At 35.3% G+C, this 15,272-nt stretch overlaps 1 protein-coding gene across 2 annotated transcripts in view; it reads right to left on the reverse strand.

Annotated features, from left to right (window-relative positions):
- The window catches only part of LOC131043329 (uncharacterized), a 176,771-nt gene extending 163,315 nt beyond the window's left edge, over positions 1-13,456 (reverse strand). Inside the window, exons 1-2 of one of the 2 annotated variants that reach the window (XM_057976528.2) lie at positions 13,108-13,456; positions 12,945-13,025 (exon numbers count right to left, since the gene is read on the reverse strand). In XM_057976528.2, coding sequence (XP_057832511.2) covers positions 12,945-13,025; positions 13,108-13,314 — 288 coding nt within the window. In that variant the 5' untranslated portion in view covers positions 13,315-13,456. The remainder of the gene's footprint in view (positions 1-12,944; positions 13,026-13,107) is intronic. The other variant, XM_057976527.2, reaches the window with a different exon arrangement.
- Positions 13,457-15,272: the final 1,816 nt, after the last annotated feature.

Below are 15,272 nucleotides of genomic sequence, written 5' to 3' on the forward strand. Positions count from 1 at the left end.
GGCCATTGATCTTGAATTGATCTAAGCCATCAAATTGTATTGTGGGCACTATATAAGCCCAAACATTTCATTTGTAAAAGGAGAATTAGAGTGAAAGAGATTTTTAGATAGAATTAGAGAGATTTGTAAATAGTTGAAAGTAGTTAGAGAGTAGAATAGGAGGACAAGGCAAGAAATTGTTGCCATTGATTGTAAACAAACTCCATTTTCATTGAAGTAATGGTGAAATATGTCGTTTTTCTTGCAATTTGCATGGTTTCTTGTTGAGTCTTCAATCTTAGATGGTAGATAATTAGATGAATGGAGGAAATGTGATTGATTGATGGTGGAATTCGTACATCCATACTACTAGCAGTTTGTTGATTGCAGACTTGCCTTGCGTAGTCAACTGGAATCATTCAGCCTAAGCTCAATTTCAATTTGTTGCCTCTTCATTGATATGCATCAACTTGGATGGTATCTATGCCTGCGGTGATAACTTGAACATCATAAAGCTCCCCTTAGAAGATTGCACTAGTCTTGTGTAGATGTTCCATTGATGTCAAAACAAGACCTAGTTAGAGTTTCATCAAAAGGTCAAGTCATTGCTCCTACATTCTTAGTATTAGGATTAGATCCTCTCTTCGCCCTTATCCTTTTTCTATTTTTTTTAATCTAAGTTAGTAAGAGCCTGTGTCCAGCAAAGCAGATCGGAAGTTCAATGTAAGTCCCCTTGTGATTCCAGCAAATCACATCATACCACTGGAGCTTGTCCACACGTGGAGACCCCACTAAAAGAACCTTGGAGTCTACCTAACTGATCCTTTACGCGAATCTTCAGCAGTTAGAGACTATTTTCTCAAGAGAGGATAAGATGCCTTTAGGTATTTTATTCTGTGTATGATTGTGTACAAAATACACGTCAACACTACTCAATTAACTTATGATATTTTTCGTAATTTATTACATCAAAAGGAAGCTAAATTAATTCAATTTGGTACTCTTAAAAGCAGTGAACATGCTTTTATGTCTAAAAATCAAAATCATAATAATAATTTTAGATCCAATAATAATAATCATAATCATAATAATAATCACAAATCTTCCAATTATCAATCTCATTCTAAATCCTATCATAACAATTCTCATAATAATAATCATAATAATACATACAATAATCAAAGGAATGATTCTCAAACAAGACCCCATTGCACATATTGTGGGAAAGATGGACATATTACTAATAATTGTTTTAAGAAGCAAAATGGTAAAAAACCCATGAACCAAAATAATCAACAACATAAACCTCATTATAAGAAAGGTAATAATAATGGTAATTCATCTCGTCATGCATTTACATGTACTTATAATATTTTTCAACCACTTGAGTGGATTATTGATTCTGGTGCATCTCAACATGTTACTTCTCATAAAGAATGTTTTGAATCTTTGCATCCTGATACTTCTAATATTCCTGTTCAATTAGCTAATAATCATAGTTGCAAAGTTGAAGCTATTGGTGATGTGAATGTTCCTAATGGGAAATTACATGATGTTCTTTATGTTCCTGAATTAAAATCAAACTTGATTTCAGTTCCTAAACTTTGTCAAGATTATAAGATTAACTTTTATAGGGGCATATGTTATATCATTGATCCAAAAACTAATCATATTATTGCTACTGCTAAAATGGATAGTGATAACTTATTCAAGTTCTATGAATTTGCTCCTCCAAAGTATTCTTTGCTTACTACTGTTGATTTTACTATATGGCATGAAAGACTTGGCCATCTCAATTCTTATCATATTTCATTGATGCAAAAAGCAAATATGGTTGATGGATTGCCTTGTATTGTTCCTTCTCAAATTGTTTGCAATGGTTGCATGAGTGGTAAGATGCATAGGGAACCCTTTCCTCATGGTCAATCTTGGAGGGCATATACTAAATTGCATTTAGTTCATAGTGATCTCTTGGGTCCCATGGAGAATCCCTCCATCCAAGGTTCAAGGTATGCTCTTACCTTTATTGATGATTTTTCAAGGAGAACATGGATATATTTCCTTCATAGTAAGGATCAAGTGCTTGATGTGTTTACTGAATTTCATATGTTTGTAGAAAGACAATCTGGTTCTAAAATTAAGATTCTTCGTACTGACAATGGAAGAGAATATGTCAATAATGCATTTAATGCTTATTTGAAATCTTTTGGAATTAAACATGAGCTTACCATTCCTTATACACCACAACAAAATGGTGTGGCAGAACGGAAGCATAGGACCATTGTGGAAATGGCAAGATGTTTATTGCATGCAAAAAATATGGATTACAAGTTTTGGGCTGAAGCTATGGCTTGTGCAACTTATTTAATTAATAGAACACCTACCAAAGCCTTAAAGGATAAAACTCCTGAACAAGCTTGGTCTGGTAGAAAGCCCAATTTGCAGAATTTAAGAAGTTTTGGTTCCACGGCTTATGTTCACAAACCTAAGGAGAAAAGAAGAAAATTAGATGTTAAATCTTCTCCTTTTATTTTTGTTGGTTATGATGAAAATACTAAAGGTTATAGAGTTTACAATCCTATTACTAACAAGGTAAAAGTTGCAAGAGATGTTTGTATTGCAGAAAAAGGCATTCATGATTGTTCTAAAGTGGAGGATGATGAACTTGCTCAAAGCAAAGTTGTGCTTGTGGAGGACCAACCTCCTCCTCTTAACCCTACTCCTAATGCATCTCTTTCTATTCCTTCTAGTGATAGTGATGATGATAATAATAACTCTACTCCTCATGACTCTTCTTCTAGTGATGAATCCATTACTTCTAAAAGAAGACCTAAATGGTTTAAATCTTTAATTCAAGATAGTGATGAATACTTAGCTAGAATGGATAGACTTCAAGCTAGAAGAGTTAATTATTGTAATTATGCTTTAATGACTACTATTATGAAATCTAATGATCCTAAAACATTTGATCAAGCTAAAAATCAACCACATTGGCAAAAAGCAATGAAGGAAGAATATGATACTTTAACTTCTAACCAAACTTGGGATTTAGTTCCCTTGCCTCATGGTAAAAATCTTGTTTCTTGCAAATGGCTTTATAAAACTAAATTGAATGCTAATAATAAAGTTAGTGAATTTAAAGCTAGATTAGTTGCTAGAGGTTTTTCTCAAATTGAAGGCTTAGATTATACTGAAACTTTTGCTCCTGTTGCTAAAATGCCTACAATTAAACTTGTGTTTGCTTTAGCTTTTAGAATGAATTGGCCTATTCACCAAATGGATGTTAAAAGTGTTTTTCTTAATGGTGATTTACATGAGGAAATTTATGTCTCAAGCTCCTGGTTTTATTAAAGAAGGTAATGCACACTTAGTTTGTAAATTAAAGAAATCAATTTATGGATTAAAGCAATCTCCTAGGGAGTGGTATTCAAAGATTAATGCATTCTTTCTTTCTCAAGGATTTATTAGAAGTAAAAATGATCCTAACTTGTATATTAAACATAGTGAAGATGATATTATCATTATTATCTTGTATGTAGATGATTTGATTCTTATTTCAAGTTCCAATACTTTGATTTCTGATATTAAGTTTCAACTTAATCAAAAATTTCAAATGACTGATCTAGGTCTTTTACATTATTTCTTAGGAATGCAAATTTGGCAAACCTCTAAAGGAATTTTCTTATCTCAAAGTAAATATGCTCAAGATCTCATAGATAAGTTTAAAATGAATGATGCTCACCATGTTTCAATTCCTATTGAATTAGGCACTAAGTTAATGCTTGATATGCAAACTCCTCTTGTTGATCCTACTTTGTATAGACAATTAGTTGGAAGTTTGAATTATTTAACTCTTACTAGGCCAGATATTGCTTATAGTGTTGGTTTGGTTTCACAATTCGTGTCTAAACCTCAACAAACACACTTTAAAGTTGCTAAGAGAATTTTAAGATATATTAAAGGAACTATTAATGTAGGTTTGTTTTATGATGCAAATTCTGATTTTACTTTAAAAGGTTTTACTTATTCCGATCTAGGTGGAGATCCCAATGATGGGAAATCTACTTGTGGTTATTGTTTTTTTGTTGGTTCAGGAGCAATTTCTTGGAATAGTAAAAAGCAACAATCTACCTCTCTTGGATCCACTGAAGTTGAGTACAAAGGATGCACTAATGCTTCCAAAGAAGTCTTGTGGCTTAGAAGACTACTTGAAGATTTGGGTCTACCTCAACACGAACCAACTCAATTGTATTGTGACAACCAAAGTGCCATTGCCTTGGCTAAAAATCCAGTTTTCCATGCAAGGACAAAACACATTTCTCTCCAACACCACTTTATTAGAGAACAAATTGAAGACAAACAAGTTTCACTCCTCTATTGCAAGGGAGAAGACCAAGTTGCAAATATTTTGACCAAGCCACTTTGTAAAGAAAAGTTCCAATTTCATTGTAAAAATCTTGGATTGCAACCCATTGAAGGGTTCGATGTCAACTCCCCAAGTAAAGCTTAAAGGGGGGTGTTAGAATATTTAATCTTTACTTGTCTTAGGTTTATTTGTATTTAGTTTAGGATATTCCTTTGAAATTCCTACATGTAATTTGTCCTCTAGTACATGTGTGAGGACAAATCATTTATTTTATTTTCCTTTATTAAGGAATATTAGATTTCCTCCATAAGAGGATGTGGACACATGGCACACACATTTTATGAATGGTGGCATTCATAGATTTGGGAGTTACTTTGTAACTCCTCTCCTCATCTCTATTTAAGAGTTGTCTCCTCTCTCATTTCTACTTAATGACACTATTGTAAAGAGCCTCTCTCTCTCTCTCTCTCTCTCTCTCTCTCTCTCTCTCTCTCTCTCATTTTAGGCATTGCCTCATTCATAATATCACAAGGGGTTTTTCTTTGCTTTTCCCCTTTCAAAAGTTCTTGTGCCTCCTTCTTCACATTTGGGTGATTGCTCCAAGGTTTCTGCATTTCTCTTGGTAACATTTACTTCATCAATAAACTTACTTGGATTTTGTTTTTCTTTCCTTGCTCTTGTATTTCCTTTCATGAATTTATGGCAGATTCTTTTTGCATGCAACTGCCGCATGTGGAAATGATGGAGCATTTATGACATGATGGGGCGATTTTTGCATGGATGAATATTCAATGCATGTTGGGCGAATTTGAAAGAGGTGGTGCATTTAATGCGCAATGGATGCTATTTTGGGTACTTCTGAATTAATTGTATATGGGCATGATGGGTTATTAATTGGAGATTCCCACCTTGTTGCATCTTGAGTGGAGAATCTTTTAGGGAAAACCCTAATTAGGGTTTGAATGTAATCATGGCCTAAGGACTATATAAAGGGGTGACCACCTCATTTGTAACAGGAAGGAGACTTGTATGAAATTGTTGCGATAAGTTTTGAGATAATAACAGTGAAACATTGTTCTCTGATGGTGTCCACTTAAAATATTTTTTCAAAGTTTGCATGGTTTCACCTTCCTCACTTAGATTAGAAATAGTAAAGTGCTTTGATTTCAATGGAGAATGTAATGGTGTCTGATGAATTTCCATGGTTCATACTTTTTGCATCTTGCTGATTGTAAGTTGCAATGTAAAGTTAGTCTGAGCCCCCTAAATTTGTGCTAAGTTCGATTGTGGATAGTCGTTTGGATTGTGCCGCTTTTGGGTATTCAAATGTACTTTCTCGATTTGAAAATCCTCTAACATCCCCAAAAGATTGCACCGGTTCTTGCGGAGTTGTAGTTGACCTTGGCGAAGCAGAGCTTGGTTTGTTTGGAATTTGTCCACCAAAGCATTAACTGTTGATATCATGGTCCTTAGGAATAGATTTAGATCCTTCTAAACCCTTTCCCTTTTACTTTCAGTTCATTTTAGTCCATTCGAAGCAGCAGCATCGCAGAATTGCCATATCCGATGATGGAGTTCCAGCCACAGCAAAGAAGTGAAAGAACGATGCAAACGTAAGGCCCCTTGGATTACCAGCAATCACATCAATCAACTGAGTCACATCCATAGCATAAAGGAACCTTGGAGTCGATTGTTTGAACTTCTTGCAATCTTAGCATGCAATCGCACTTTGATCAAGAGAGAGTGAAGTGATCGTTAGGCAACTTTATTTTGTGTTCGACGTAGTCATAAAAAACACGTCAACACGACCTCCATCTGGATGATCAATTTCATCCGCATAAAACTTCATACATAATTCCTGGGGAAAAACACCCCTCATCAGGAAAATTTCCAACACGTAGACAAAATTTTGGGCCTCCCAGTGGAAACATGTGGTCCATCAAGACAAATGTCAGCATAGTTGGGGAAAAACGCCCCCCATCAGGGATTTGAATGGGGAAAATCAGGGTCCATCATAAATTTGCTCAAAAACTTGGGGGAAAAATGTCCTCCATCGGGATAATTGACCTATAGACCTTAAATTAATGGATTTTTATCGGGAATTTGATCACTTTCGCACTCAAAAACATCTGGACATGTCAAATTTCATCATTAGGCATCGAGACTTAGTCAAATTTATTTGAATTTGAGCAAGAAAATTAGAATCCATCGAGATAATGTGCAAATTTGACTTGATTAACCTCCTAGGAGTGGAAAAACAACTCCTAAAGGACCTCTTGATGCTTAGGCACAAAAATATCACCGACTTAGACATATTTACGCTCAAAATCAAAAATTGTTGCAATCTTCAAACTTAGATGAAATTAGGATCACTCCAGCATTTTGACATTTTAAAACATTCGATCCAACACCCTCTCATAAGCAATGGAAAACACTAGGAAACTACTACTAAACCAAGGCAACCTAAGCAAAACACCCACCCTAAAAGTGAAAAAGTGGGGGTCCCCATTTGCAATGGGGCGATGTGTGAAAATGTCACAGCAGGTAGGTTAGGGTTTCATCTAACCTCGTGTTGTGACCTTTTAACACATCACCCCACTGCAAATGGGGACGGGTAGATGTTTTGCTTAGGTTGTCTTAGATTAGCAATAATTTCCTACTCTTTGCCTTTGCTTATGAGAGGGTGTCATGTCAATATGCAAAAGGGTGTTAAAATTGCAAGGAAATGACCCTAAGTGTCAAATTGCCTTAGCTTGGCAATTTATTTTCAAGTGCTGAAGTTGCAAATTACCGATGGAGGTCGTTTTTGCACTAGGCTCACAAAGGAGAAAATGCATAAGGATTTATGAGTCGAGATGACCCACAATTTTCCACTTAAGGGAAAATGACCAAGGTGAGGTGAATTTAATGTGTCCTGATGGGAGTCAATTTTCCACTTGAAGGGAAAATGACCAAGGTGAGGTGAATTTAATGTGTCCTGATGATGCAAAAACAACATGAATGTTGAGTCCTGATGGAGGTCGATTTTCCACTTGAAGCTGATTTGCAAGGATTTGAACAAGTTTAAGTGTCCAAATGACCATCGATTTTCCACCAAGGGGTTGAAGATCAAAAATAACATGAGATTCTTAAGGACAATCAGTCCCGATGACTAAAGGATTTCCACTTAAGAGGACATATGCAAGGAAAAGTGAATTTATGGTGAAAAACAAAGTCCTGATGGCTATTGATTTCCCCCCTTGCATGGTTGAATGAGTTTTTTAATGCAAAATGAATATGATTTGAAGGAAAATCGGTCCCCATGAAGAGCAATTTTCCACCATTCCATTTGGTGGACAAACAAGGAGGAAAATAAAGCAAAGTTTAAACGTCCCAATGCATATCATTTTTCCCCTTTGCTGAGGTAACTTTGTTATATATCCCACATGCACTATACAGTGAAAGCAAGAGGTGAGGAGCTGAATAAACACAGGCCAGCAAGCATTAAAATATCATTAAGTCGCTGATCCAATTCCAAGTCAGCTGGAGGGTGAAGGAGATTGATATCGCCTAAGGGAGAGTGTGCCATCATTGAAGATCATGTGGTGCCATCATTGAGGATGATTTTGTGCCACCATTAAAAACGTTTTGAGCCCAGCTGAGAACAACATTACCAGCTATCATCCCAAAGGGAAAATGCACCCTTTCCAGCCAAGCGAACACAGATTACATCAGCAACATGAATCAGCCAGGTGAAAGGATGACATTCAGCTGATAAGGCATGATTTTCAGACATATTTTCAGACCTTTGAGACTCAGAAATCACATTTGGGCAGCAAACTGGGTTGCAATATTATTCATTTTCTGAGTTTGGAAGGGCATCTTCAGACTTACACATTAAAATCAGACCTTTCTTAAGTCTAAAATCAGGTTTCCTTAAGGCAAACTCTCCAAATTTGGATTGAGACCTTCGCATTTTCCAAAATCGGTGTTACATAGTTCCTATTTTCTGATTTTAGAAAGCTAATAAGTCTGAAAATCAACTGAAATCAGAACCTAAGTTAATTCTAGAAAATTAACTATCACAAGTTGCAACAAGGATAAGGACTAAATAGTCCCTATGGAGGCCAATTCTCCACTAGGGGACTAAATTTGCAAAGAGATTGAAAGGGGATGTGCAAAATGCTTTGTCCCTATACCCATCAATTCTCCACCAAGGGACAAATCAATTCAAATAAGGATCAATGACAAAGTAGTCCCTATGACCAACGAATTCCCACCAATGAAGATTCAGTTTAACATGAAATTGGTCCCCATGGGATTCAATTTTCTATTAAGGGTTCAAAGCTATTAAAGATCAAAAGGAATTAAGGATTCATGAGTCCCTAAGGGAATCGAGTTCCCATTCTCATGTGGTGAAAAGATTGATAGTGCTTTCATTCATTTCATAGGTGTTTGATTCAATATTTGTTTGTTTTGCAGGTCTGCTACAAGGAAGGGAAGCATGACGGTCAAGGCTTGAGGTAAAAGAGGATGCAGCTTGCACGGATACTAGAGGCTCAACACTTCAAAGCAACAAATGATGAAGGATCAGCTCCAAGATGACAAGCAAGTGAAATGCAAGAATGAAGAAACTCAAGCAATGCTATGAGGAGGAATCGAGGTTCAAATTCACGAAAAGATAAAGGTACGATTTGGAGAAAAGACTCTACAAGCATATTGCAAGGACAACATCACAAATGTAAATGAGGAAGATCAACATTTCAAGGATTGGAAAACGATTTCAAGACAAGGATTTCCAAAAGCAAAAATGACAACTAGCTCAAACATGAAGAAAACTTCACAATGATGGTGAACAAATGAAGGAAAGACAAATCCAAGACGTGAGCACCAAGGATTCCACATTATGAAGTAGGAACTACATCAAGGGATCTCAAAGTAAAAGAACGTTAAGGAGGAAATAGTTCAAGGAATTCCTAACATAAGGATGAAATGCAAAAGTATCCCAAGGAATTCCAAAACTCATGAAGAATGTTTGATGCAAAAAGTTCAAGTCTACAAGGCAAGTTGAGATGGCATTCCAGCCACCATTCGTCCAATCAAAAGGGTTCCAAGTCAGCAGTCATTCAAGGATGGAATAAGTGACAAGTGGCACTACATCAACTATTATTTATCTTACCTATCTTCATCTCCCATCGGCCAATGTAATGGTGGTTGTAACAAACCTTAATTAGGGTTTCTATCTTTTAATCTTGACCAATGATTGTGAATCAATCTGAGCCATTCATTGTAATGAGACTTCTATAAAAGGGCTCAGCTCTCTCATTTGTAAAGGTTAATAGTTGAAGAGCTAGAAATTAGGAAAATAGATAGATTAAGAATTAGAAGTTAGAGTAGAGTAGGAGAAGAAGAAATTGTTGCTAGGACTTGTAAATGAATGTACTCTTTTCATTGAAGATATGGTGAAATGTGTTGTTTCAACAAGTTGCACGGTTTCTACTTCTCATTTGCTCTAATGTTGATTAGATGAATGGAAGATATAGTGGGTGCTTAATGGTGAAATTCGCATATCCATACTACGAGCAGTTTGCTGATTGTAAACTTGCCTTGCGTGGTCAACTAGAATCCTTATTTAAGCTTAATTTTAATTGCTATTCACACATTGATATGCATTACCTTGATGGTGTCTATGTCGTTGGTGATAATTTGAACATCATATATTTACCTTAGAAGATCACACTAGCTTTGTGGAGTTGTTCATTGATGTCAAAGCAAAGTCTAGTAGAGTCTCATCAAGTCATCCACTACATCCTACATTCCTAGGAGTAGATTAGTCTTCCTAAACCCTTCCCATTTTGTCTTTTTTTTAATTTCAAGTTAGTTTAGGAGAGAAAGCATCACAAGATTGCAATATCAGATGATCAAGTTCCAGTAACGTTCAAACATTCAAGCATTCATGTACAACGTAAGTCCCCTCGTGATTCCAACATTATCACATCAACCTTTGAGTTTATCCACGCATCAAGATCTGACATTTTGGAACCTTGGAGTTGTCTCATTTGATTGCGAAGCATAGCATTTGAGAGACTTTGTTCAAGAGAGGATAATATACCTTGGTATTTTATTTTGTGTTTGAAGTGCATAAAAACACATCAACACCTTGTCACACAAATCAGGGTTTTCATCCTAAAAGTATAAACAGCTGATATAATTGCCAAACAAATTCCAACATACCCTTGCAATGACCCCCAGGGCATATAAATAGCTGTTGCAAAAAAGGGTGCATGGGCACAGCTAGTGCCCAATTTGAATTTTAAGACTTTTGCGCCAATTTTTTAATTTAAATTTGATTTTAATATATTTTTTATATTTTAATAATTCTTAATTACTATATATATTAATAGTGTTTAAAAACACTTTTGCAAAAGAACTGTTGCTTCTCGGCCCTAGGTAAAAAGGGAGATGACACAAATTCAATCTGCCGCAAGAATAGAGCTCTTATGTGTGTAGAAATTTCAGAGGATGTTGATCCAAGGAATTTCAGAATTAAAAATAAACTAAAACCAAGTTGATTGTTAAATAGTTCAGTCTGAACAAGGAGCATTCACTCCTATACTGATTAAACTTCATTTTAAAGTAGTGATTCTGTGTTTTGTACTGATTAAAGATCATTCTAAAGAAGTAAGCTTGTAATCTGGATAATATGGTAATCAAAGGTGATTCAATGGTAATCACCTTGTGCTTAAGAAACCAGCAATATTCTAATTGGAAAATCAGGAACATCTTGAAGGAGGCTTGGATAATATTGGCTGTCATTTGTGATTCCTCTGGTAAAGTGTTAATAGCAGCAGCAAAGGACCCTCACCCCGAGACAAATAGGTGTTAAAATTCTACTTCTTGGCCTCCAAATGATCAAAGCTTGTAATCTGGATAATATAGTACTTGAAGGCAATTCAATGGTACCTTGTGTTTAGAAAACTGGCAGTATTCGAATTGGAAAATCAGGAACATCTTGAAGGAGGCTTGGTTCATATTGGATGCCATTTTGAATTTTAATATACAACATTGTTTAAGAGAGGGTAGTGTAGTGATTTTTATATAACATTGGCATTGATCAACAGCATATGATAAAGGCGGTTGATGATACATCAAGGTGGCAAAAGCTGCAAACCTTAATTGGTTACGATTTATCCCCTTCTTGTCATTAATTTCAAACATAGTAACAGCAGGTTATGTGTTGCTATGATTTCTAGGCATATACTTGCATTCATTATCACTTGAGTGAACTCTATTGTAATATAGGGCTGGCTTTTCTAGACTCATTTTCTCAAGGCTCTCTACAGTAGTGTTCAACGTGTCATGGAGCCTTCTCTACCACTTCACTCTATTGTGAGACAGATGGCTTTCTGCAGAGAGATAACTGTTTCGAGGCTAAAGAAGGTATTCTGTTTTCAAGAAGACAAGGTGATGGTGACTATTGTGGAGGTTCTAGGGGAAGATTTTGTTGAAGGAGCCACCCGGCACCAAGTAAATTCCGAAGATTCTTCACTGTTTGTTGAAAATTTTCTATTGCTTAAGGGTGATAAGGAGCTCTCCAATGCATTGGATCATTACTGTATTTGGGAAAAATTTAGGGCTGGCATAAATGAAGTGGTTGATAAAGTCTTAGTGAAGCATCTGGCATCTCTTCAAGTCATGGATTCTCAATTCGGCAGCCTTGCTTCTGTCAGCTTGGTGAGGATCCTTGAAAGGTGTATGGAGTCGTTCATTCAAGAGGCGATTGCTATACAGAAATTTCTCAGCTATAATAGAGGGAGTTTGTCCTACAGGCTGGGTTTGAATATGCTTGAGATCCTCAGGCCAGAGAAATCCTCTCCATGATAGGGGACCAAGAGCTATGTTCCCAGTCAAAAGGGCTGCACTGGTTAAATTGGAGGATGGATCTTATTGCGCAGACCATGGGGGTCCTATATAGTTTCCTTGGGTCTGAGGTTGGTGTCTTTTCGGGGTTTTCTCTATTAGTTTCTCGTGTCTCTAGAATTAATTTATGTGCACCATGTTTCTAGTTCGCTTTCATTTTGTAGTTTTTCAGGTGTTATGAGCTCTAGTCTACGCTCTTAAGACAGTCTCCTTGACTGGTCGGTACAGTTCAGCACTATGTGGTTAATCTATGAAAACATGTTTATATATATATATATGGGAGATGGCCCTAACCCTCACTTGATCGATAAAAAAAAACAAGTAACTGTTTTTAGTACTGATTAATTTTCATTTTGTCTATTTTTTATACTGATTAAACTCCATTTCTAATTAATAATTATGATCTCTACACAGGGAGCTCATCTAAAATAATGACGATGATGATGAAGAAAAAGAAGAATTGAATTTTAGAAAAACAAATATAAACTCCATTTTAAGTAGCACTTCTAGTGTGAAGGTATGCATGAAATGTCAATTCTTGTTTCTTTTACAACCTTCAGCTTTTACGAGTTTTCAGAACATAACAGAAAGAAACCCTGGAAAATAGAATAAATTTCAGATCAATTATTAAAAAAATGATCCTACAGTGTCGAATTAAAATCTCGTATTACAATCCATGAGAATAACGAAAAATAATCACCTTATTTATGCATTGATGTAAATTGTTTCCATCTTCCAAGTACAGGCCAACAGCATAGGCACGAGCTTTCGCGAATTTACACTGTCAGATACACAATGTATATACCATGGATTCAAAGATTTAAAGGACATAATAATTAAGAGATGAAATTGTTCTCAAGTACCTGTCCAAGCATGCAGCGGACGGCTGTTCCGAGGAGTACATAATCTTCTTTAAGGCGAGGGAATTCGACTCCAGTGAAGGGTTCCTTCACTTTTTCGGTTCGTAGCTTTGCTGGAGGTTCACACGCGCAGAAAGTAATGTGTTTTTGCGATAAAATGAGAGCCGCAGCTACAGAAACCACAGGAATAGCTCTCTTCGGCATCGCCATCTGGCGAAAATGGAGAAAAATTTGTTACTTCTCGGATTTTAAGAGCAGATTGTCATATGAGGAATGATGTGTGGAAACGGTGGAAAAAAAAAATGGGAGGATATATAAATTTCAACGGCAAAAAACGGTAAATAGCACTGAAATCAAATTGAATCAACGGACATTAAAAAGAAAACAAAAATAGTATCGTAGTGATGAATTTAAAACCTACCACTAAAATTAGGTTTACTTAATATGAGTATGACAATTAAATTTTATAATTAATGATTATATTTTCTATTTTAAAATGGAAAAATATAGTGTGTTAATTTATATAATAAAAAGTGAATGGAATGAAATCAAAATTTAAAATTTGAAATGTGAGTCTACATACAAAATAAGAACAATCATACTATTATATAATTAAAGTAATTCTAATAAGAAAATGAGGGGAGGTCTTTATCAAAGTGATTAATTCAACTATTCAAGAGGAGTAGTGGAAACATAAGATATTGCAAGAATAAATGAAGAATACTTGCCACTATCATGCAAGTTGAGATCTTACTTATATCATGCTAAGAAGTTTAACATTGCCCACATGTCTCAATGGGATAGCCACCTCCTATATATGAGATGATCCATGAGAACTCCCTCTAGAATGAACAAAAGACTATAACTATGACAACATCCACATAGAGGGGAAGCACCCCTATTAGCAAGTGATGGTAACACATGAGCAACAATATAGAAAGCATTAGCCCAATTTTGTTTAAGAGTTTAAAAATGGGCCACCTCCAAAGCAACTTTGATTAATCTAGAATCAGACATTTAACATAACATTAGAGCACGTGTAGCTTTATTTATACAAGGAAAGGTGAACATCCATAGTAGCATTAGAAAATAAAGTAGCATTCTTATCCTTTCACATATTCAATAAAATTTCCATTCTAAAAACGTGTCAAACTTGGGTGCATTTAACTATCACTTTAGGCTAGACACCCATAAGAATTGTGTGTTGGAGAAATGTTTAGGAAAGGTCTTACCTTCCAATATGAAAATTAATAAAGTTAATATGGAGTTGGAATAAATTATGAAGTAGAAGCTTGAAATTTAGAACTAACAAAAAATAAATATGTTAGTTAATTTTAGTGGTTGGTAGATAGTTGTCTATTATTATTTTTTGATGAATAAATTATATTAGCATTATCATTTATATAAAAAATATTTATAAAAAAAAGTGGGTGGATGTAAAATCTAAAACAAAATGAAGCTAAGGTAATGAAACAACTTCCTAGACTAATCTTGAGAGGAGGGTAATGCAAGAACTTTTTAGATCTTTACAATTGTTACAAAAACTTAACACAAATAAACATAAATAGCATGCATACCACAACACGATGATTTCTATGGATAAAACCCTTTCAAGAGAAAAACCCTTCACTTTAAGAACCATCCAATATATTATTCAGAAATCAATAAGAAATTTAAAATATACTTGTAGAGCAAGCTTCTCACAAGAGTATCGCCAACCAAAGACCTAGGGATAATTCAATAACTATGAGATTAGCAAAATACATCACAATATCCAATCATAGTACAATGCTCTCATAAAACAGGATAGCCTGCTAGGACAAACAAAGGAAACATAATCTCTACCATCAAAAATATGTAACCATGATCAATATTTATAATGATGAATTATATCTAAGATTTGGTTTATGATTCCATCATTGCAAATAGTGATTCAATAAATCTACTTCCCATCCACTCCATAATAATCTATATACTCTCATCAGTAGAAGGGTCAAAATGTGTCGGAGAAGATTTAGATCAACTGGTCAAGATGGTCATACCTTTTCAAATTGCTATCAAGGTTGAGGCATCATTTTCCTAATAAAATCACACCCCAAGAGTCCATACGAGGCAAAATATCATATCAAAAACATGTAAAAACTAGTCATTGGGTGGTGAAAATAGTA

Source organism: Cryptomeria japonica, chromosome 2, assembly GCF_030272615.1.
Source record: "Cryptomeria japonica chromosome 2, Sugi_1.0, whole genome shotgun sequence".
Classification (NCBI taxonomy): Eukaryota; Viridiplantae; Streptophyta; class Pinopsida; order Cupressales; family Cupressaceae; genus Cryptomeria; species Cryptomeria japonica.